Source organism: Phyllostomus discolor, chromosome 5 (genome assembly GCF_004126475.2).
Source record: "Phyllostomus discolor isolate MPI-MPIP mPhyDis1 chromosome 5, mPhyDis1.pri.v3, whole genome shotgun sequence".
Lineage (NCBI taxonomy): Eukaryota > Metazoa > Chordata > Mammalia > Chiroptera > Phyllostomidae > Phyllostomus > Phyllostomus discolor.
In genome coordinates this window covers 156,804,899-156,830,637 of record NC_040907.2, presented here as the reverse complement: position 1 = coordinate 156,830,637, position 25,739 = coordinate 156,804,899, and the positions used below count along the sequence as shown (strand labels likewise).

At 40.0% G+C, this 25,739-nt stretch overlaps 1 protein-coding gene across 2 annotated transcripts in view; it reads right to left on the bottom strand.

Moving 5' to 3' along the window:
- Positions 1-25,739, bottom strand: part of SORCS3 (sortilin related VPS10 domain containing receptor 3) — a 551,877-nt gene that overhangs the window by 61,742 nt on the left and 464,396 nt on the right. For both annotated transcript variants that reach the window (XM_036027268.1, XM_028514086.2), the window contains exons 13-14: positions 23,453-23,544; positions 14,296-14,403 (exon numbers count right to left, since the gene is read on the bottom strand). In XM_036027268.1, the coding sequence (XP_035883161.1) occupies positions 14,296-14,403; positions 23,453-23,544 (200 nt within the window). The remainder of the gene's footprint in view (positions 1-14,295; positions 14,404-23,452; positions 23,545-25,739) is intronic.

Genomic DNA, 25,739 nt, shown 5'->3' with positions numbered 1-25,739 from the left:
AAAGAGATAAGCCATAATGTGAAGCCACAGCCAGGATTAGAATCTTTGGAACTTAGAGAAACTCTGAGGTTTATGGTAATATCTTCTCTCTCTCCCTCTCTCTCCTCCCTTTTCCTTTCTTTTCACTTCTCTCCTCCCCCTTCTTTTTCTTTCCCCACCCTCCAGCCCTCTCTCTCTACAACCACTACCATTAAAGACACAGAATTGGATTGCAGACAGATTTCATGAACCTAGAGCTAAAATAAACCTCATACAAAACTGATTTTTCTTCTGTAAGGTGTAGAAGAGGCTTTATAATATAAACTGCCCATCAGCAGAGACCTTGTCTGTGCCCTGGCGCACATCCTAAAACAGCTAGGACGGCGCCTACCTCGTGGTAGACACTCAGTTTCTACTGTTGAATAAAGATATAAGAAACGTTCTTGATAGGAGGAACTTGATCCACGTGGAGCCCTGAGTTCTTTTTGAAATATTCCTCTAAAAGTCTAGTTCTCTCTGAAACGTCTAGGCTTCCCACACCTCCTCTTGCCTCCTGCTTTCACAAGCCCTCCTTTCTGCTTCCACAGAGGAAGCTGCTAAGGACAGGTTTCAAATCAAAACAGAAAGATTTGCGTTCTGGGAAGGTCAGCCATCAGTGGCCAGCAATTGGAGGTCTCCAGAATTCAGGCCACATCCCTGGCTACTGGTGTGCGTCCATGCCACCGGACCGTTTTCCCATTAGGGCACAGATTGTATTGGTGGTGAAGGAGGTCAGCAGCTACAGGGGAATTGCATTGAGCGAAAGTGAGCCATGAACAAGACCTTAATAGAAATAGGCAGGGCATCAACAGCAAAGAATCCTGCAAGCGGAGCCTGTGTTGAGTTACATGATACAATGATGGGTGAGATGGTGGAAAGAGGGAGGTACGGATTAAAAAGCTTGAAAGTAAGAACTGGGAGGGAAGGAGGGGGAGATTCAGAGACTGAAAGGCAACAGAACTGAAGAGGCAAAAGAAAGAAAGCTGACTTTTAAAAATTAAATTAAAGAAATCACTTTATGTCCAAACAACTTTGATTCTTAAAGCTTAATAAGCTCCATGAATGGGCTTGAAACCCATAACTGTGGGTTAGAAATTGTGGTCTGTGGACCTGTGAAACATGAGTTGGGAGTTGGGTGATGAAGGAGAACCTAAGAGACAGAAACAAGAGTGTGAAAATGGATGTTCAAGATGGCATGTAAGAGAGGAGGAAATTAATTAAAAGAGCTCTGAGAGAGGAGCTGCAGGAGAGACACCTGGTTTTCCTACGTCATTAAATTTCTCAGTCTCCTACTCTGTGTCAAATCTTGAACCAAGAGCTAAACATACCAGAAAAAAAAAGTGTAAAATTCATCCCTTCCCCTTAAATAGTCTGCAGTCCCGTCCAATAGTATTACTCACTCACCATATGTCTGCTGAGCACCCGTTATGCACGAGCCTCCACGTTCAGTGCCGCGGGGGATGATGAATAAGACAGTTGCACTTCATGAATCTTACAGACTGAAAAAGACCTCACATTCTAATGGCAAAGATGACTAATCTGTAAAACAATTCGGAAACTCCAAAATAAAGGTGACAATGCCAAGTCACAATGACCTAGCAATTCCACTTGAAGGTGTGTCACTCAGAGAACTTATATCCCTGAAGGCTCTTGGACAAAGATAGGACCATTTTGTTTGCAGAAATGCAAAGCGAGAAACAGCAAAATGCCCACCAATAGGAGAGTGGAGAAACAAGTTGTGCATATTCATCTGCTGATAGAATTCCATGTAGCACTGAAAGGTCTGGGCCGGACATAACATTGAATGACAGACATGTGTTGGGGAATGATAGCATTTAGATAAATTACACGTTTTTAAAACACTTAAAGCAATGGCATTTATATTTTTATGAATGATTAAGTATGTACTAAATGTACCAACACATGTACTGGAAGGATATACATGGAATTCATGGCAGCCATTGATCTGTGTGAGAATGAGGGATCTGGAACCGGGCAGGCCCAGGAAGACCAGCTCCACCTGGGATGCCCGGCACGTTTCTTTTAAAAATTAAGGCCAAAGTGGTAACATGTTAATATTTATTAATTCCAGGTAGTTGGTGCACAGGTACATGTGACATTAATCTTTATACTTAACTCTATTTTTAAAACTTTCAAAAGAAACTGTAAGAAACACAATCCAGCTATGAAAGCCTGGATGTAGAGTTTATAGTAAGAATCACAAAGTCAACAGAAGGGCAACTCAAACACACAAAGAGTGAGCTGAAGCAGTGGGAGCAGATGCAGGTACTTTGAGTACGAGGTGGGCAGGAACCAGCACATCGAGTCAGAAGTGGGCGGCTACCATGCACCTCTAGCAGACAGTTGGACTACGGGCATTCGGGCTCAATGGTGCCAGATGCTTCTGACATTACAAAATTTGGCTCCATTAAAAAAAAAAAAGTGCAAACCAAACTACATATACCTGTGAGCAAAACCCTGAGACTTTAGATAGGAATTCAATGAAAGAAAATGAGGAAGATGCAGAGGAACTGTGGAAGGCTTCTTGAAAGAGGGAGGCTCATCTATGGGTTCTGGATCAGAAATGAGAACACTTCTAAGCCATTTGAAATAATTTGCTTTTCAGTAATTCATAAGACCCATCAACTGGAGAACTACTCACTGGATAGGGGAAGTTTGTATAGAAACTGCGTCAAAATTTTCAGTGATATTTGTAACATATCCACAATGGATTAAGCTCCATGTATACTCTAGTTCAGGATCTGCAAATTACAGCCCATGGGACAACTCTGGCTGCTACCTGTTTTGGATGTCCTCAAAGCTAACAATGGTTTTTACATTTTAAATGCTAAGTGTACATAGGGTGGGGTAGGAGAAGCAAATGAAGAACCATATTTTATGATGTGAAAATTGTGTGAAGTCAAATGTGTCTATAATATGGTGCCCATTCATTATATATTGTCTACAGCTGATTTTATACTACATCACAAGAGCCAAGGAGGCGCAACAAGAATCTGTGGCCAGAAAATGTTTGCTGATTACTGCTTTATTTGTCTAAAGTCCTTCCCTGCAGATGACCCATTACTTAATCACTAGATTATGGAGACTACAAACATCTCTAATATCCCACAATGGAAGTTACTGAACTTAATTCTCACATTCAGGTGAGGAAACCGAAGCTCAGAGGGAGGGTAAGTAAAGCATCTAAGATCACAAACATGGTTAAGTGGCAACCAGAGCACAGTCCCTAGAACATCAACCTTTAAAACCTGTGCTCTGAGCCCCACACAGCAATCTGTTGGTCAAAATAAGCCTTTTTTCCCTCTAAGTCACTGCCAGCTGCCAGTACCTCCCAGTTACATCCCCAAACCCCTCTGCAGGCACACATTCAGTTTTCATGGTCTTTGGCATGACGGATAGCGGGCCTCTGAGTGTATGGCAAGTGCGATGACAACCTGAAGGATGTGAATCCAGCAGCCAGCCCGAGAGGTAATGACTGGGGAGTTCCACTGGATTTGCCGATTACTCGAATCACTTACTTCAGGCAAAGTCAAGTCAGGCTCTTCCAGCAAACAACAGAGAATTGAAAAACAGATCAATGGAAGCAGCACCGGTTCATTGCCAATGACTTTATCGGATGCAGTTACTGGAGGCTAAACAATGTATTTGAGCTCAGGGCTGGGGCTCCACGTTATGCATTTAAGAGCATATTCCCTACTACACATGTGCTCATTGTTTCTTAAGTGGAAAGAAGGTTCTGCTTTTTTTAAAATTTTAAACCTCTGCAACTTTGGGGTTTGCATCATTTTCTAGGCAAAATGTTCTCTCTCCCCCTTCACTTTGCCTATTAGTTCTGCTGGTGGAACAATGGGCCAAAGATATAAGCCAGTTAGAACTGGATTTATGCAGGGAGGCTACAAGGCAATCAGCCCTAGACAATTACTGAAAGCATCTCTAGCCCTTCCCATTCCCCTGCAGACCAGGCAGGGTACTACTGTTCCTCGTTTGCTCACACTGTTCCCCCACCTGGAACGCCCCTCTCTGCTTTGTCTTTACAGAGCCATGATGCCCGTGTAGCCACTCTGTCTTCAATCTATTCTTACATATCCAATGGCAACTGCAGTGTGGCCCATCCCTTTCTATTTAACTGTCCTCTAGTTCTCTCATGTGTTCATCATATCTTTCCAAACATGGATTGGTATGGGCTTGCTGTTACTGTGGACACTCATCTATACTTAGCAAGTAACTAACAGCCTGCCACTCTGCCCAACACCATGGTCCTTCTTGACTGAAGAAATCTTGGAGAATTCTAGTACCTTTCCTCAAATTTCAGGGCCATGCCTGAAGCTTGAAATTCACATTCCTTGCTCCCATTTTGCCTCTTACAGAGCATGTGAGCTGAGCACTTAAATTCTCAGCTTTGGTGTCATCTGCCTGATGATGAGAATCTGACCTACCTGGCAGGGCTGTTGGGAGATTTCAGTGAAATCAAGTTTGACACAGTGCTCAACGAGATACCCGACACAGAGGCAAGTGTTGAACAGACACAAGTCGGCTGCAGCTCACTCCTGGGAAGAAGTGTCTGCTTTCTTCCAGGAAAGCTCTGCCTCTCCCTTTGTAGGATTTTTTTTTTTTCTGAGAGAATGTATTCTCCCTGGCCTCTGTAAAAGATCAGCTAAATCACAATGAATTGGTTCAAATGTTTCATATCAAGAAAGAAATTCAAATGTAGTTTTGAGCATGCTGGAAAACTGTGTTTTCCCATCTGATTCCACATTGGAGCCAAGCAAAACAGAGCTCTCCTTAAAGGGATAATCTGGGGGCAAGCCTTTCAAGAAATAGTGTACCAAAAGAAGCCCAGGGCTCTAACAGCCACAGGCATCTCATTAGCTAGAGAGCCACTGCCTAAGATGGGAATAGGCCCTCCAGCTTGTCAATCATCCAGCCCTGTCCTCCGCCTTAAGTAATAAGAATGGTCGCATTTCACTGTGAATTAGGCTAGACTAGATGGTTCCTGTCAAGGTTACCAGGGAGATGTTGAAATAATAACATTTGAAAAGAAAGCAGAAAAATGTATAATAAAAGTAAGCAAAACCCATGCCTGCAAGCTGGGAATTGTTTCTCCCACACAGATTACCCTGCAGAGCTAGTGTTTGGAGATTTTACACTCCTGATCTGTGGCCTTTGGGAGAAGCAGATGCTAGGGGAAATCAGAAATCATTCCCAGGAGGGCCCTCATTCTCTAGCTGCCCTTTGTGCCCACATGCCATTCCACCCGCCTCCCTGCTTTATCACCCCCTATATACACCTCTGCCCACAGACACAGACTGCTCTGATTGCTACCCAGCCTCCAGCCCCTAATTTGCAACTGCTAGGTTCTGATTATAGCACTTTAGAATCTCTAGGAATCTATAATCAATGTCCTAAAATGGTTGAGCTATGAGCCAGAGAAGTCATGAAAATCAAAACACTGGTAGGACTATTAGGGTCCATACATTGCCCTAGTTAATTCATTCACTTATTCATTCAATACATATGCACAGTTAAATTCTCAGTGCTAGCACAAAACTGATAAACATATGGCGCTCAAAGAATAAGATACACACAGATCCTTTCCCATGGGAACTTAAAATCACGCGCATGGGTGTGTCCATGCATGTGTTTGTCCATGTCCCTGTGTGCCTGTGCCTGTCTGCCTATATTAAGGGTGGGTGAAGGTGGAGGGGGACTATACTAAACAAACAAGGACATTTTTACTAATATTTATTGTCTAATATGTTGTCAATGGGAAGTATATAGGGCTACGATAGCACATACCATGGAGACCCAACTTTACCTGGTAGGTTAAAGGAAGGTGTGCTAGAAAAGCTGACACTTAAAATAAGACTTTAATGATATCTAGAAGTTTGGTTGCTCATGTGGGAAGGGCAAGCACATTCCAGGCAGAAACACAGGCAAAGACCCTGGGGCAGGAAGGCTCCTGTGGATCAGAGAATGGAGCCCAGAAATGAAATTGTTGATATGTGGCCAGTGCAGATATTTGTGGCCATTGAATGAGTTTGAATTTTATCCTAAATGTGATGGAAAGATGCCTGTAAGTGTTTTTAGAAGAGGAGTGGCATTATCCTATTTTCAGTTTTGAGAGCATCAGTTTGGATACAGGTCAAATTCTTAGACATAACCTAAGGCCCTTCACAATCTCAACCCTTAACACCTAGTCGTGCTCTTTCATGGTTCTTTTCCTTTGTTTGCGTGCTGCTCTTTGCCTCGAAATAACTTCTTCTCTCAAAAAATGATTCCTGACATCCTGTTATATGTCAGACCCCCTCTGAGGCACTAAGGCTATAGTACTCAACAAAACTTTTAAAAATCTGTGCTTCCTTTAAGCTTACATTCTGTTACTTTTACTCAGTTTTTCTACTGGTGAACTGCTATTAAAACTTCCAGACCAACTCAACTGTCACCTTTTGTATGCGTGAAATCTTCACTTGCCTCTACTCATACCCTGGTTGTATAACTAGGATTCCTTGATGATCAGAGCATCCCTACTTCCCACATGTTGGCCTGAGATCTCCATAAAGGTAGAAAGAATTGTATTTATCTCTTTTATACCCCTCAATAGAATCTAAAATATATTAGAAGGTTATTAAAAGTGTTTGAATGAATAATGTATATATTAGGATTCTCCAGAGAAACAGAGTAAATAGGATGTGTGTGTGTGTGTGTGTGAAAGAGAGAGAGAGTTCCAAGACCTTTGGGGTGAGCTGGCAAACTAAACACCCAGGAAAGCCAGTGGTGGAGTTCCAGTCTATAGTTTGGCAGGCTTGAGACCCAGGAAAAGTGAATGTTTCTGTTGGAGCCTAAAGGTTTTTCCTTAAGAACCATGTTCCAGTTCAAAGGCAGCCAGGCAGAAGGAAGTCTCTTTTGCTCAATGACGAGACAGCCTTTCTATTCTATTAAGGCCTTCAATTGGTTGGATGGGGCCACACAAATTGAGGAGGGCAATCTGCTTTACTCAGTCTACTGACTTAAATGTTAATCTTATCCAAAAACAACTGGACAGATACATAGAATAATGTTTGACCAAATATTTAGGCACCTCATAGCCCAGTCAAAGCTGACATATAAAATTAACAATCACAAACTATTAAACATTTAAATCCTCCAAAGAAGTTATCAAGATAAGTCAGTAAACCTTAGTGTGAGTATGCTAGCCCTTTCTTCTCCTTGACCATAGCTAAATCAGGATTAGCAATGAGGGGAAGGATACAGAATTCACATAGCCTATATCATTAATAAGTTTTTTTTTTAATTGTAAGATTATTTTGTTCCCAAATGAACTTCCTGTCCTCATAGTCCCTAAGGATCCAAGATAGAAGAAGAGTAAGTGGAAGCTACACTAACCTCCTTCCAGGACCAATCTGGAATTACAACTAAATTGTAGAGAAATTATCCAGAATAACCAAATGAACACTAACTGGAGACAAGTCTTATAACCAAGGACAGAGAGAAGAAACCACTTCGCCATAACATGACTGGCAGGGAGTGAGGAGGAGATGCAAAAGGGCTGGCTGAGCTCCCACAGGTAGCAACTGAAGTGCCAGAGGGATATTTCAGCAGCCAGAGTGTTCCTCCTGAGAAGTGTGGGGTCCAAACCCCAAGCTGGGCTACCCAGCCTACAGCACTAGAGCTGGAAAGAAATCCAGATAACATCCAGCTGTGAAAAGCAGCAGGGTTTCTGTCAGCCAGGGAGAGACTGCTGGAAACATGGAGAGCCTCTAAAAGGGCCAAAGCACAAAATTTTTCTTGTAGCCACTTACCCTGGACTCTGGTAAAGGGGCAGAATGGGCAAGAGACACTTGAGGAGGGTCTGGGGTTGGAGGCTCTGGGGAGAGAACTGAGAAACAGTGACCAGGATCCTTGTGCAGAGTCATTCCCCATACTGTACAAGCCATCTTTCTCAGGCACAGCACTCCCCTGCAAGTGGTATCAGCTTAAAGGGAGGCAATAGCCCCTCCTTCAGGAATTACTCTGTCCCACCCTATGGTGCTTAAGCCCAGATGCTTACAGCTTGATTAGATTAACAACTAATCAATTTAGCAGCTGGTTAGTTTAACAACTAAAGCAGAAAACACAAAGCAGCCAAAATGGGAAACAAAGATATAGGCCCCAAATGAAAAAGCAAGTGAATTCTTCAGAAGATCTAGATGAAATGGAGGCAAGCAATTTATCAGATAGAGAATTTAGGGTAATGATTATAAGGATACTCAAAGCAAGAAAAAAGACATAGAAACCATAAGAAAGGACCAGCCAGAAATAAAGAATGCAATATCTGAAATAAATAACACACTAGAGGGAATAAACAGTGGGTTAGATGAAGCAGAGGACAGAATCAGTGTTTTGGAAGACAAGGTAGAAAAAATTACCCAAGCAGAGCAGCAAAAAGAAAAAAAAGAATTATAAAAAGTGTGGAGAGCTTTAGAAACATTTTGGGCAAAGTGAAGCATACCAACATCCTCATCATGGGAACACCAGAAGAAGAAGAGAGTAAGCAAGGGATCAAAAACCTATTTGAAGAAATAATGAAAGAAAGCATCCCTAATCTAGTGCAGAAAAAAGTCACATAGGTCCAGGAAGTTCAGAGAGTCCCAAACAAGTTGGACCCATAGAAGCCTACACCTAGAAACATCATAATTTAAATGACAAGTCTTTTTTTAATATTTTATTTATTTATTTTTAGAGAGGGAAGGGAGGGAGATAGAAAGAGAGAGAGAGAAACATCAATGTGTGGTTGCTGGGGGTCATGGCCTGCAACCCAGGCATGTACCCTGGCTGGGAATCGAACCTGCAACACTTTGGTTCACAGTCCACACTCAGTCCACTGAGCTATGCCAGCCAGGGCTTAAATGACGAGTCTTAAAGCCAAGAAGAGAACCCTGTAAGCCACAGGAGAAAAGCAGGTATTTACCTAAAAGGGAGCACCAATTAGACTGGCATCCGAATACTCAACAGAAAGACTTCAAGCCAGAAGGGAGTGGCATGAAATATTCAAGGTGATGAAAAGAGAGGGCCTACGACTGAGGCTACTTTACCCAGCAAGGTTATCATTTAAAAGTGAAGGAGAAACAAGGAGTTTCCCAGATAAGAAAAAGCTAAAGGACTTTGTTAACACCAAACCAGTACTGCCACAATGTTAAAGGGCTTGGAGGAGGAAGAGGAGGAGGGAGAAGGAGAAGGAGAAGAAGAAGAAGAAGAAGAAGAGGAAGAGGAGGAAGAAGAAGAGGAGGAGGAGGAGTTGGAGGAGGAGTCGGAGTCGGAGAAAGAGGAGGAGGAGGAAAGAGAAAGAAAAATAAAAACAGAGGAAAACAGCCTAACAATAAAATGGCACTACATATGTATCTACCAATAAACACCTTACATGTAAATGGCTTAAATGCTCTGACCCAGAGACAGAGGGTAGCTGAATGGGTAAGAAAACAAGACCCATATATGTGATGCCTCCAAGAGACCCATCTCAAATGAAAAGATACACACAGACCAAAAGTAGAGATGCAAATTAAAACCACAGTGAGATACCACTTCACACCAGTCAGAATAGCCATCATAAACAAATGAACAAACAGCAAGAGCTGGCAAGGGTGTGGAGAAAAGGGAAAACTGGAACACTGTTGCCAGGAATGCAGACTGGTGCAGCCACTGTGGAAAACAGTATGGAATGTCCTCAAAAAAAAAAAAAAAAAAAAAAAAAAAACCTAAAAATGGAACTGCCTTTTGACACAGCAATTCCATTGCTGGGATTATAATCTAAAAATCTTGAAACACCAATTCAAAGACCCTATGCACCCCAATGTTCATAACAGCATTATTTACAATAGCCAAGTGCAGGAAACAGCCTAAGTACCCATCAGTAAATGAGAGGATCAAAAATTGTGGTACATTTACACAACAGAATACTATGTACCAGGCAGAAAGAAGGAACTCCTACCCTTCACAACTGCACGGATAGAAATGGAGTGTATCATGCTAAGTGAAATAAGCCAGGTGGTAAAAGACAAATATTATATGATCACACCTACAAGTGGAACGTAGTCAACAAAACAAACAAGCAAGCAAAATAGAACCAGAGGCATGGAAATAAAGAACAAACTGACAGTGACCAGAGGGGAGGGGGAGAGGGATAATGAGGGAAAGAAGGGGAAGAGTCTAGTCAAGGAACATGCATAAAGGACCCATGGACAACAACAATGTGGAGGGAGGATTGAATGTGGGAAGTGGGGGTGGGTAGGGCAGGGGAGAGTAAGGGGGAAAACTGGGGACAAGTGTAATTGAAGAACAAAAAAAAAAGTAAAGGGTTGAAAAAAGATATTTCATGCAAACAGAAAAGAATAAAAACTGGGGTAGCAGTACTTATATCTGATAAAACAGACTTTTAAACCAAGGCTATAGTAAGAGTCAAAGAAGGACACTATATAATGATAAAGGGAACAATCCAACAAGAGGATATAACCCTAGTAAGCTTTTATGTACCCAATATAAGAGCATCTAAATACATAAAGCAAATCTTCATGAACATAAAGGGAGAGATTGACAGAAATAGTCATAGTTGAGGATTTTTAACACCCCATTGGCTTCAATGGATCTACCAAACAGGAAATCAACAAGGAGACAGCAGCCTTAAACAACACACTAGGTCAAATGAATTTAATCAACATCTTCAGAGCATTTCACCCCAAAGCAGCAGAATATGTATGCTTTTCAAGTGCACATGGGATATTTTCTAGGATAGACCACATGTAAGGACACAAAACAAGTCTCAATAAGTTTAAGAAGATTGAAATCCTATCAAGCATCTTCTCTGACCACAATGTCATGAAACTAGAAATCAGTCACAAGAACACTGAAAAACATGCAAAGATATGGAAGCTAAATAACATGTTATTAAACAATGAATGGGTCAACAACAAGATCAAGGAAGAAATAAAAATATACCTTGAAAAAAATGAAAATGAAGACACAACCATCCAAAATCTGTGGGACACAGGGAAAGCAGTCCTAAGAGAGAAAGTCAGAGCATACAGGCCTATCTCAAAAAAGAAGAAAAAGCTCAAATAAATAATTTAACTTCACACTTAAAGGAACTTGAAAAAGAACAACAAACAAAGCCCAAAGTGAGTAGAAGGAAGGAAATAACAAAGATCAGAGCAGAAATAAATGAAATGGAGTCTAAAAAAATACAAAAATCAATGAATCCAAGAGCTAGTTCTTTGAAAAGATAAGATTGACAAACCTTTAACCAGACTCATCAAGAAAAAAAGAGAAAGGACCCAAATAAATAAAATCAGAAATGAAAGAGAAAAAATAACTACTGACACCAAAGAAATACAAAAGATTGTAAGAAAATATTATGAACAATTATATGCCAACAAACTGGGTAACCTGGACAAAGTGGATAAATTCCTAGAAACATACAGTCTTCCAATAATAAATCAGGAAGAATCAGAGAACCCAAGAAATACATAAAAGTCTCTTGAACTCCTGCTATAATTCTTGCCATTGGCATTCCATGAGGGAAAGCACTGGTCAGCTCTACCTAGTGGGCCACTTGGTTTTAAATTCCTTTTTAAATCTTAGACAGAAACAGAAATTGTCTCTCGGCAATTCTTTAACAGCTCATTCTCTGGCGGTCTGAAGAGTCCTGGAAAAACTAGTATCATTTTCGTACTAGAGAAAGTTTATATTTAATAAAAAGTTAAAAACAGAGAAATTTTGAATTTGATAAAAATTATATACTTGGGTATTTGGACTGCTTCCAAACCTATCTTAATTTTGTAAAAGGACATACTCCTCTGTCCCAAAACTCATATAAGAATATTATGCACTCTTCTTGCTCCTTTTGTGCTTCTTACCATTTAAGGTATCATGACAAGTAAGGTAAGGTGGAAGCAGAAACCTGCCACACTCTTGAGGAGTCTTAGTGGGAGGAAAGGGGAGTGGGAGTGCTCTCTAGTCTTTTCAGTAAGTGCTTTGACCCTGAGGTCAATTTCCCCCACATCCATGTGACCAGCTAAACTCCATCTGAAGGTGAGAAAAAAATTATTAACATTAGTCACCAGATGAACACAGAATTTAAACTGCAGCCTTAAATTTGCTAGGGAATTCCAGGTCATGTAGAAATTAGAGTACATGTAATACGGTTCAAAGTGATGCTCAAGAGAAGCAGGCAATGAGTTCAAATAGGTTTTTCTTAGAAGAGAATGCAGGAGAAGTCACATTATGAGATGAGGAGAAACCAGAATAAAAGGAGGACCAGAAAGAAGGCAGGCCGTACTTGAGGACCATGTATGTATACCTTCACTGCCCAGGATGCTAGGACATGACTGATTTGAAAGCACTGAGCCACCACATCTGCCTTGATTAACTGAAGCAGACTGCACAACCTTCTCGAATGTGTGTACCTTACCTTATGGAATTTACAACTCAATAGTTAAACTCTTTGATGTTCACATCAGAGGAAGTTCTAAAAAAGATGAAGGTTATCTTTTATATCTAGTGATTAAGTGAAGGATGGGAGATAATTTGGAAGCATCAGCTCACTATCAGAGATTCTCCTGGAAAGAGATGGTAGTATTTCTAGTATTCCATTCACTTCCTGGAATTTCTAAGTACAACTTTTAATCTCTCGGCTGAGTATTCTGGGTAACATGCCATCTTTATATTACATTTATTTAATGTACAAACATGCAAACTCCAAAAGGACAGCGGTTTCTGTCTTATTTGTTCATCTAGAAGAGTATCTGGCATATACTAGGTAACACCATATTTTTTTTATGGTATAACTTTACAAAGGTCTTTCCAGGACCCTAGATCCTACAGATTCCTCTTATCTCCATCATCTCTGTGTAGAAGTATGCATGTATGTGTGTATATATATTATATTATTATATATACTATTATATATTGTAATCAATGTATACGATATAACTATACATATTATGTATATGTAATATAACGATATGTATTGTGTGTATGCATATACACACTTGCATATATAGTCACTATACATATATATATGTATATTTACTGAATCATTTCTATTTTAGGAAAAATGTTACTCCTTGTGAACATATAAAACTCATGCTACATATTGTCATGTATCCATCAAATGATGAAGCTTTAAACTCTAAGTATTAATGATGTTTCTCAAATACTGTTTATGATTTGTACAGATCAAGTTGCATACAATAGTGTTAACTCTTAATAAAGTGATTTGACAGACTAATAATAGAGTCTGCTTGTTATTATAGGAGTTGGGGAAGCGGGGTGGTACAGGCTGGGGAAGCGGGGTGGTACAGGCTGGTGAAAGGTCACCATAACTCCGACATACACACGTACACACAAACACACAGAGGTGATCGACTTTTTAGGGGTTCAGATTTGATACACTTTTACAATATTCAAATATTTGGAAAGTATCAAATACTCAGAAAGTAATGCATGGCTTTTTACAGCTTTACGATCTATGTCTCACCATCTACTTACATTGTAAAGGAGTGTAGAAAAACTTTCACAGCAAATTAGTCTAAAGTGAAACAAGAACTGTAAGTGTGAGTGCATGAGTGTGAATGTGTGAGTGTGATACATTGTAGGAGTTTCTCTTAAAATATTCCCTGTTGTCCCTGGCTGGTGTGGCTCAGTGGATTGGGTTTTGGTCTGTGAACCAAAGGGTGGCCAGTTCGATTCCCAGTCAGGGAACATGCCTGGGTTGCAGGCCAGGTCCCCAGTAGGGGGTACACAAGAAGGCAACCACAGATTGATGTTTCTCTTCCTCCCTCTCTCCCTCCCTTGCCCTCTCTCTAAAAATAAATATATGAAATCTTTAAAAAATATTCCCTGTTGTCAATATGTCGGCTGTTTTGCTTCCTCCGCCCCTGTCCCTGGTCCTTTATGGAATGTTTCAGAAAGAGTGAAATATATGTAAAGACATAAGCTTTCTGTCTGCTTGGGCTTTTAGATGAATGGAAATTGGTTACAAAACTAGTTTAAATTCCATTAGAAATCTTAACATTTTAATGAGTAGCCTGGCTTCCCTGCTGTGGTAAGTAGTCTGCCGAATCACTGGCACAGACACAAATATTTCCATTCTCCAGATGAGGAAACACTGGCCCAGAGACTGCAGTGCGTTAGTGTGAGGCTCCCTGGGAGAAAAACTGCCTCAGTGGGTGAAAGTAGACCCCAGGTCTCCTGGCTCCCTTCGACCAAAGCCAAAGAAGTACTCACGTCATGATCTGGTTCTCCACACCAGCCTCCACCAGGGCCCCGTCGACAAAGAGAGGGACCGAAGTGAAAGCGTACTTGTCCCAGGAGTGGCCCTCGTTGAAACTCACCCTGCGTTAGAAACAAAGACATGAAACAGCAGCTGAAAATAAAACCACACTCTTCTGCCACCACTTTCCGGGTTATGAAATTCTCCTCTTTGTCCTGCTCTCTGGCAGTTTGGGTTATCAATGGGCGTTAGTCATCAACATCTCCCCATATTATTATGAGGTTTGATGAAAGCTGCATTTCCTAACCCAGGCAGAAACACCATGAGGGCTGCAGAAATACTTCAGCATACTAGAACTGAAAAAAACAACCCAAGCAGCAGGGCTTAGTGGATGGAGTGTCACGTTTCAAGTACTCCGAATGGGACCCAAGGTTCAATACACTGCACAATCAATTCAGCCCTTGGAGTTTTTGACACAGATAAATTGAGTAGTGCCGAGCGTACCGTATGGGAAGGGAGGTGTGTGTCTTTAGATCATACCTTTAAAAAAACAACTTCCTACTAGCTCAGGATGGATGTTAGGATCATTTTCCCTCCTCAATGCCACTTTCAGAGGCTTTTAGGGATGAATATTGAGTGTGGGGGATGTTCTGGCCAGAGCTATGCCATCTTTCATCCAATGGTAAGCGGAAGGTCTGGCCCTTTGTGGATACAACTTCAGAAATGTTTTAAGCAATGCAGCTAAGGACTCAAGAGATTCTGAGTGCTTGCTTCCTTCCCTTTCCTGGCAGTATCAAGGCCTTGCCTGCCCTGGATTCAACCAGGGACACAGCCCAAAGACCATCTCCTATGGAAAGCTTTTCCCAATACCACTTCCACAAGGCAGCTTTCTTTGCTTCATTCTCAGAGATTCTTCCTGGCCAAGGTTAGTTTTTAATTCTTCCCTGACTCCACAACACAGGATTCTCTGAGTTCAATTGTAGAAACTCTATTTCCTACAAGATGCAAGCCTCCGTCTATCCGAGTGCTGAGTGACGGGTTTTTAACTTATCTTGAATCCCTCAATTCAACATTATAATCCTGGGAGTGCAGGGGTGCCATGTATGTCATGTTCACTGAATGACCCCTTAACACTACCTACATATCTATGTTAGAATGCTGCTATCCTGATACTGCATATATATTATCAAAAATATGTCTGACTTTCCCAATGAACTGTGAACTCTTTGGGATTAAAGACCATAGCATTCGTTTTTCCATGCCTAGTACTTAGCAGGAAAAATTGGCACAGGGTACTATATAAATGTTAAATGAGTAAATGAATAAAACAAATCAGGAATGATTATGAGTCTTCTTCTAACCCACCCAAGCATTTTTTTTCAAGCACAATTTATACTTCTATCTATGAACTGGATGCGGGAGTCTCTTCCCCCTTGTAGTCACCCAACTCAGTCTGTCCTCCATTGATTTACTTCTTTGACTTTCTCAGTCTCTCTGTCTCTTTCTTTTTCTCACTGTCTTATCCCCTATTCCCCAATATATTCATTAAAAAGAATTAGAAAGTCAATCTCTTTACCATGAGAACAATTAATTTCTCAGACAATCTTTGTATTTGTAGTGTTCCTAGGTCTATATCCAGACAAAAAAGGATACAATTGCTCATAAAAGTTCTGTGGGCTCCTAAATTAAGAGTGTATGTTTTGAACTTAAAAATTATTGCGGTATCTTTAACATATAAAATCATTTATAGTTAAAGTATATAAGTTGACGTTTTGATATGCTGTGGAAAAATCACCACAGTGGAGCTGACTTCAGGGGAGTGTGGGGAGGAAGAAGAGAGAAAGGAGACTTTGGTCAAAGGGTACAGTTTCAGTTATATACGAGGAAAAAATGTTGAACACCTAATATAACGCATGATGATGGTAGTCAACAATACTGTCGTGACTTTTAAGAACTTGGTAATTTTGTGTTTTTTTTAAATAGTCTAAAAGCTAAACAGTCATCTCAGCTGACTCAGAGAAAGTTGGGCAGATCTAAGCTGCTTTTCTTGGAAATGAGGTTCTCATTGCAAAAGTGAAAACAAAGGCATGATTCAGAATGGACTTGACTTTTTTTGCTGTGTACCATCTTGGTTCCTAAAATAATCATAGCTGTTTCAGAGTGTTCCAGGGCCACTAACTAGTTAATGCTGTGTGGTAAGTCCAGGAAGTAAAAAATATATATAGAGAGAGAGATATTTGTCTAATTTCTTACTTGTCTGTTTTGGTGACTTTGAATAAATTGATTTTTGCCTTGAGAGAAAAAAGCCACAGTGAGTTGAAGGCCTCTGTCCTTGTCTCATTCTCAGACTTTCCTTACTGATGAAGGTCAGGTATTAACGCTAGCAGAACAAAATGTCGTTAGTGTCACCAGCATCCCAGGGAAGGAAGAGCCCTCATTACACTAACATTAATAGAAGGACAGCCCTGGCCAGTGTGTGTCAGTTGGTTGGAGTGCTGTCCCATAGACTGAAAGGTCACAGGTTTGATTCTCCGTCAGGGCACATACCCAGTTTTGGGTTCAATCCCTGGTCTAGAACCATACAAGAAGGCAACCAATCAGTATTTCTCTTTCACACTGATGTCTCTCCCTCTCTCCACCCTCCCCCCCCCCCCCCCCCGCATCCTCTCTCTCTCTCAAAAAAGAAAAAAGCAATGAAAAAATATCTTCGGGTAAGGATAAAAAAACTAGGACAGAGAATAGTTATCTTTACATTATACATGAAGATAAATTACCATAGTAGATGCAGAGGGGCCATCACAGCCTTCTAGCTCAAAAATGGAAGCTCCAAAGAGGATCTAAGCCAGAGATGAATAGAGAAATGGTGGAAGATAAAAGCCCAGCTGAATAAACTGAATTCATATGGAAGGAGCAGAAGTATGGGTTAGAGGGAAGGCTGGGATGAGCAGGAAAAATGAGAAATGCCAAAATCCAGGTGGGAAAGCTAGCATATACAATAATCAAAGTGAAAAGGTGATATAAGACAAGCACCAGCAAAGGGGCAGATGTCTAGAGCCAGAGTGAGGAATGAACCCTGTGACCCCCCGTTAGGGTCAGTGCACCACTGGAAATACAGGGTGCTGCCACTCACGGGTCTTCTGAGATCAGTAATTCCTAATGCACGACTAATTATTTTTAAAAAATACACAACAAAAGCATCTGCTAAAGAAACTCCAAGAGATACATTGAAAACATTTTATCTCTTGCGTATCAGAAATGTGGGTCTCGGTGACTTGACATGAGGGAAAGTGATTCTTTTCAATGACTAGAAGTTTTTAAATGTCCTGAACCAACTGTATTGAATGGTGTCCCCAGGAGATCCCCCTTCTCCTCCTCAGCTCAATAGTTCATTAATGGCCAAGACAAAGGAATTAGGAATTTCTTATTAGGTCCCCGGGTGAAATTGAAATTGGTAGGATTGCCAATACTCGAGGAGACAGGCGTAAAGTTATAACTGGCCTCCAAATAGTGGCAAGACAGGACTGCAAAACCCAAGTAAAATAAGATTAATTTATCAAACATTTATTGATGCCTACTCTGAGGCAGCTCTGGCACCGCCCTCTGTTCCAGAGATGTAGCAGCATCTCTGGAGCGAACAAGAAAGGGCTGGCCCTAGCCTCAGCAGAACGTACATTCTAGTTTGAGGAGAGAGGCAGTCAGCAGATGAATGGATACAAACACATGAGGTAGAAAAAAGTGTCATGAAGGCAATTAAAATAGAGTGATGTGATGGAGAGTGACTGAACACATATATCGTATCAGAAATTTAAGAAAGTCCTCTCTGAGGAGGTGACATTTAAACTAAAATCTGAATAATAAGGAACTAGCTGTGCAAAGATCAAGATGAGAGCCACTCCAGAAGGAAGATCGAATGTGAAATGAAGTTGCTGCATGGGAAGAACAGAAAAATGTTCAGTGGTTATAGATTAGTGGGGAAGGAAATTAGCAGAAGGAAATGCAGTCCAAAAAAAAAAAAAAAAAGAAAGAAAGAAAGAAAAGGGCTGGGCCAGACTAGAAAGGACTTTTTTCCCATTGAAATGGGAAAGATATGATTTGATTTTAGATTTAGAATATAACTCTTATTTCTTTGGTGCGTGGATTATCAGGGCCCAAAGTGGATGTAAGAAGATGAATTGGGGGGAGGTTTGGGAATTGTCAGAGACCAAGTAAGAGAAGAGGTTTGAACAAAGGTTAAAATAGAGGAGATAAAAAGATATGGAAAGACTTAGGATATTGTTAGAGGTGAAGTAAACAGGGTCTGGTGATAGAATATGTACAGATTGCTTGAGCAAAACAAAGAAATCATGGACAACACAGATTTGGGGAGGTAAGTAACTGAAATAGGGACATGGAAAGAAAAGCTCATGGAAGTTTTTTATTTGCTTCTGTTTAGTCCACATCAAGGTTTAGATGCTTTTTGGACTTCCATATTGTAACTGTCCAGGAGACATTTGGGTGGGTGGATCTGGATTCTTGGCGAGCAACCAAAGCTAGGAATGTAGATTTAGAAGTCGCTTATAAGGTAAAATCAAATTCAGGCATAATACCTAATTTTTTTTAAAGGCCCGCATTTGGAAAAAGGAAAATAGTAACTAATAACAAGCTCAAGCAAAAGGAAAAAAAAAAAACACAGAAACCAAGGTCATAGACAGGTTCCAGGTAGACATTTCCAAGTAATGTCGCTATTATGAGAGGCAATCAAGCCATTCACACATAGGTAACATGTGTAATAAAAGAAATTATCCAACTACCAGATTGTAAATACTATGTTTAGTTTTGATCATCGTAGAAAACTGGCAATCAGTGTAACTAAAGGTTAAAAAAAAAGGTTGTTCTAGAAACAGGTTATATAAATTGAAGATAGCTCAGGAAAGAGAATAATAGAACTGAATTAAATATTATTGCCTTATACTATTTTTTAGTGAGAAAGCTTTCAAATAGTTAAACAAGCAAACAAGGACAGCCATATTTATTGACTACTGAAAAGGGGCAATGTCTTTGAATACACTCTGAGAAAATATAGTTAAATGCATGAAAATATCAGATAAAATACAGCTAGAATAAGGGAGTCAATATTCCCATTCTTATCATTCTTCTAAAGAGCAGAGTCATGTATCTGTATATAAGAATATAAGCTCACAAGTATTTCTTTTGTCCATTGGTGCATCCCAGCCCCGATACTGGTGCTGTATAAATAGTACATGCTCAAACAATATGTGAGGAATAAATGAAAAATGCACAGAATATGTCTTGAGTTGCATATCTGTTCATTTTCCAGAATTATAAAGTCTAGACAAAGAAATATCTTGAGGTCCTTTCCAACTGTGGTCCTTTCTGAAACTATAAAAATTACATACAATTCTAGAGCAAACATTCTGCATACGTCTGTCCAGCAGAACAGGAGCTGATGGACAAAAATTGCAAATAGGCTCATTATTGCTCAACACAAAAACAATCTTTCAAACAAGCTACAGGCATTGTACAAGATGGGGGCTCTCTGTCTTGGGTATTTGCCAGTGGGTCAGCACTGTGGTATTCTGGTAAAGTAGAGTGACCTTCTTAGGTATCACAGAGGTATCTTCTAAGACCCCCTTCTTGCTGCATGCATCTATAACTTTATGAAACTCAAATAAGATCAACTAAAATGAAACAGAATCTTCCAGGAACATCCAGAGCCCTCCCCAGAAGTCTCTAGCACAGCAACAGAGTTACAGTGGTCATTGAGAATCAGTGTTTCTCCCTTGGGTGAATTGTGCTGTTGTATTTTATCACAATGCATGAGGTGGTAACATTTTAGCCACCTGGAAGGTCTTCAGAATAGCACATGCCTTTCACTTCTCAGAGATATATATTCATCGGAACTATTGTTTTTGTGGGAATGTTCTGCTGAACAAAAAAGACCAGTTGATGTTTTGCTTTCAGTTTCCCAGAACATTCCATTGAAAGGAGACACTGACCGCTTATTAGAGCTAAGCACATGGTAGGATCCCAGTCTACCTGCCTAAGTTTTCATTAAAACATTGATTCATAGGGCTCTATTGTTCCCTTCCCTCTAATGCTTCTAAGGTACAAAGGACATACTCTCTGGAAGGCTAAACTGAAATAACACTTACGTGCTAATCTCTATGCATCCAAATGTGAGTGGTCACGAATAGATGAGTTAATTTGTATGCTTTTTTTTGTCTTCATGCATAGCTAGCTCCCTATCATTTCAATTTTCAAAAAACAGCATGCCTTGTTAGCCTCACTAAAGTTTCCCCCAGTTTTCAATGATGACTCCTATTTTCTCCGAAAGGTAATGTAGCTATTATTTAAACTGGAGAGCCACAGTACCCTTCTGTGAGAGTGAGTAGGCTGGTGTCATTTTCCTATGCAAATGAATATACATATGTATACAAAATAATGTCAGAGACATATAATAGAAAGTCACAATGAAGTGATTACTTAACCTTTCTTCCACTTAAAATGAGTTGTGTGTTTATCTTGAAGGTTATGACTTAACTAGAAACTACTGGTAATAAAGAAACAAATGTTTGAGTTTCACAAGCTTGCAATTCATACGCAAGAGGCAAAATCAGTCAAGAATTTCTTAAGGAAACATTGATGACAATGATATGGTCAAGCCCTTACAAAACATTCACTCAGCCTTTGAAACCAAAGTTCAAAGCAGAATTCCTGAATGAGTTATTTGTGCTTGTTTTCTAACACACTCCAAAGCTGGCATTTAACCACTGGAAGCGTGATTTTAGAAAGGCATTCATAGATAAGTAAGCAGAAATCGTGGGTGATATCCAAGTTCAGGGAAATGTGTAGCATTTATGACAAATGGTAGTATCAATATCCTTTATGTGGAGAAAATGCTATCGCAAAAACTGAGCTTGAAAAATTATTTTCAATACTATGTAAGTTGGAATAGGTGAACAAAGAGAAGGTATTGTTACCATTATTATTATCAGAGGTGATTCAATGGGAATGTCATTTATTTTTACTGAGCTTTATTTTATTTTTTTCATCAACAGAAGAGATACATCATAGAACACAAGATAACTCAAATTTAGTATTGATGACTTTGAAAGGCATGATTTGATCCTACTTACACATTCCTGAGAGGATATTAAATAATTTCCCAACTTAGATGATTTCCATCAATTCCCAGACAAGTGCTCCTTTTGGAAGTAATATGTGGACTACCTAAACTCCTTGACTATGATCTCTCAGAAGGCAGGGCCATGTGGTAAGCCTCTGTGTCCTCATTAAAATGTCTGAGAGATTAGTCATTAAAACAGAAGAGCATCCATTACAGAGACCCAACTTGGTGCTGCCTTGTACTAACTGTGTAGCCTTGAGCAAGGTATTTAGTATGCCTGCATTGCAATGGCACTACAAATATGTGATAAAAAGAGTACTCACATACATAGGGTTGTTCCTGGGAGATAATTTATGTAAAGCTTTAGAACAGTATTGGGAATGTAATAATCAATCCCTCAGTAACTGCTGACTACCATTAATAGCACCTAATTCCATTCCTCTGATGCTAACCAAAAAGTATATGCTCAGTAGTAAAAGGTTGATAAACAATTACACTGGGAACTTTTACAAGCTCATCCTTGAGTTGGTAGAGCACTTTTCTTATAAATGGCTCATGTATATATTTAAAATTTATTCTCTCAATCTCTCTCTAAGAAGATACAGTAGTAGGTGTTACCATTTTACTTTATGCTAGGTTGAACTCTAAGGAACTGATAATATTTCACCATTTGTGACTTACAAAAATGCCAATTTCATTTGGTTTAACTTAATAGATAGCCAGACTGAGAGATGGGGATCTTATGCCTTTTCCTGATTATGATCTGATGCTTCCCAGTAAAAGTCTCTGAAAACTCTTACTCCACAAATCAGGGGCCTGGTATTTAAGCCAGAGTCCACCTTCTAGCCCGTGGACAATCCGACCCCACTTGTACTCTAGGGAGCATACTGTCTCCCACCAAATCTTCACTCTCAAATACTCACTTAGCTGAACCTGAGATTCCTTTCCTTCAGGATATCAACCCACATGAGACTTATCCAACCCTGTCCCCAAACAAAATCAAACAACAGCAATATCATCATCATCATTAAAATCATCACCTTAATAATATATCCTCAACTATTTGTCCTCACTGGAGTGTCAATATATATGTATATTAAATATCCATATATTTATATTCAACTTTATTCCATAATCTACTTATCCACTTTCTTAAGAAGAGTTATCTACAGTCTCTCTCTGTTACCCCATTGCTTATTATTCCTTGATTCATTCATCCATTCATTCATTCATAAATCTGTTGCAATCTACCTTTTAAGCCCACCTCTCTTTTGAATTTACTCTGACAAGGATCATCAATGGCATATTGATTAGTCCTAGATTGTTTTTCACTATATAACTAACTTACCTGATTATAGAATTGGTGCTATTGATTGCCTCTTCTTTCGGCATGCATGAAAATATTTCTCCTGGGCTTTTTTTTTTTGGCAACTCCTTAATCTGTCCCACAATTTCTTCTTCTGCTCTGCATGTTAGTGTTCACCAGTGTTTCTTAGGAGGCCCTGGCCGCTCCTTGTTTTTCCCACCCTCCTGAGCCACTGAGCCCACAGCCATGGCTTTAACTACCACCTAACAACTAAACGAATCTAAATCCAGAGTGTCAGCCCAGACCTCTCTCCTGATTTTCAAATGAATATGTCTGACAACTAATGATCACCTCTGCTTGAATATTTATAGACATCTCAAACTCAAATTATCTTGGTCTGAACTTAGTTCACGCACTGACCTTCTTCTTGAAGCAATTTGCATCTCCCGTTTTTTCAATTCTTAACCTTATCCATTTGAACTCAGAGATCATTCTTGATCTTTTTTGCCTTATCTGAACACCATTCCTACCATCCCCTTGTATATATCATTTCTCCCCACCTAAATTACCTGGCCTACTACTACTACCAAAGAGTTAAATGATGCAATATACATTGAGTGGATGGATGAGTGAACAAATGGATGAGGAAGTGGATAAACGGACACAAAACCATGCAGAATAACATGTCCCAACTCTTTCTATAAAGTTGCTCTTTAATAGAGCAGGGAGCTGTCCTTACCATAAATGCCTGACTGGCAGAGGTGTGTGCTTCATGGCCACCAGGGCGCCACCCCAGTCTAGGAACCAGACGTTGTACTCTTCATCAAAGATCTAGAACAACGACAACAACAATTATAGCAACACCTTACATTTGCATAGTGCGTCCTAGTTTACAAAGTCGTTTATAGAAATTGTTCCTTCTTCCAATATCCCTATCAGGCAATTTGACAAGTACTATCTCCTGCTTTAATAGATCAGGAAATGGGCTTGCAGAGAACAAGTAAGTCTCCCTAGGCTAAGGACATGGCTTCTCCATGGCTCTGCCCACTAGCACTGTGAACCAGTGTGCTACAAGAAGGGGAGGCAACAAGATGCGTGCTCAACTGGATCATCAAAAAGAAAATATGACTAAAAAAGCCTCCCTATCTTTATTTTAGTAGATTACTACTCAGCTCTCTCTTCTTCCTCAACTGTTCAGATGCTAGCTAATTTATACATGGTCTGGGTCTTAGAGTTCTGTTTATAACTATCTAGGAATATAAAAGACTTTCCTTTAGAAATTATGGTATACATGATAACTGAGCTCTTAGTCTTAGCCACCACCTTCAAGGTTTGCCTGCAAGATGAATGAAGACCTAAGTTTGGTGCTCAGGGATCTTTATACTAACTGGTCACTGAAACATAGTTCTCCCAGGGACCCAAAGTAATTCATTCTTTGATTTATCCACTTGCCCATCAACTATTTATCCATCCACTCACTCATTCAGGGACCCATCCATCCAATCAACACAGGCATTTACTAAGCATCTACTACAATGCAAGGCTCTTAACTAAGAGAACTTTTAACCTAATCCTACATATAGCAGTGTTTCTAGTACATATGACTTTCAAATCTCCAACCTGAAATAGGAAAGAAACATTTCACCAGCAGAGACCCAATCCCCTACTTTAAATATTCTAGAGAAAAGTGGAATTAAAGAACCCCTCTAGCTTTCTAGCATTCATGGTGCTTCTTGCAGCCTGGATGGAGAGGTTAGGATGGTGGTTAAGTGAGAAGTACCAGAAGGTGTAAGAAGAAACGGGCAAGTTTGAAAGGGAGGTAATAGTAGGAGGAATGGGGCCTTTTTCACACATGCCTTAGAAACACTACAGAAAGCAGGCAAGTGGATTCTCAGGCCAGGCCTTGGTTCATTTTCTTTCCCATATTTGATTTTAAATGAAAGAAGAATGTCCATACTAATGATGAGAGTCAATGCACAAAGGTCAAAAGGGGAATTTGTTTGTATTTTAGATATAAACAAAGACTCTGAACCTGTAATGCTAGCACATTCTCTCCAGATCTATAGGTGGGCTCTGTGATGAGCCACATCATGGAGGTTCTTGGCATTGGAGAGGAGAGGGAAGTTGTTATGCTGACGCTCTACTCTCAATACTATCATTCTGGCCACTATCATCTCTTGCCCTGTCCAGCACTGGAGTAGAAACTGGAACCCTTAGCTCTTTGGGAAGAAGGAAAAAAACAAAGTAGTCACAGTGCAAGGACAAAATGTTGCAGTCTCCATCTGATAGGGTGAGCTGTTCCTTGAGTTGGAGGGACAATGGCTTGTCTATTTGGAGTTTCTATACCAGAAGAGTTTGCATTCCAGCTTCTATCCTCATTGGGCCCTTTTAATGATTATCTTATATTTTGAAGTTAATTTTTCATTTTTGTGTCTGTTCCTCATCCAACTGATTATGGCCTCATGAGAAGGAACCTGAAGATATTTCTTGTTGTATGCCTTGAAGTACTTGGTTGTGTCTAGTAAGTAAATTTTTGTAGTGGTGACAGCAGTGGTAATGGGGGTGGTGAGGATGATGTTGATGACAGTGATGACAACCTTATCCAACTAGATTTCAGATGGTGACTTCACCTTCATCATCAAGATGTTCCTGTTTCTTCCCCAAAAAACTTCTTACCTTTAAAACTTAGCAAAATGTCAGCTCTTCTTGTGAAGTCTTTCCCAGTTTTCCCAAGTAGAACAACTCCTTTCTTTCCTCTACATGCTAATAATGCTGCTAAAATAATAAAATCACCCTAAGCTCCAGTTATTTATGAGCCCATTTCCACTACTTAATTTTGATCTCCTTGAGGAAAGAAATCTGAAGTTCTCAACCGCCTTCTTAGTTCTGTACTTCATACCTAGTTGGCATTGTATAAATCTGTGTTGTCCAATAGAGTAGTCACATGAGACTATTGAAATTTAGATTGATTAAAACAAATACAATTTAAAATTCAGTTCCTCCATCACACTAGTCACATTTCAAGT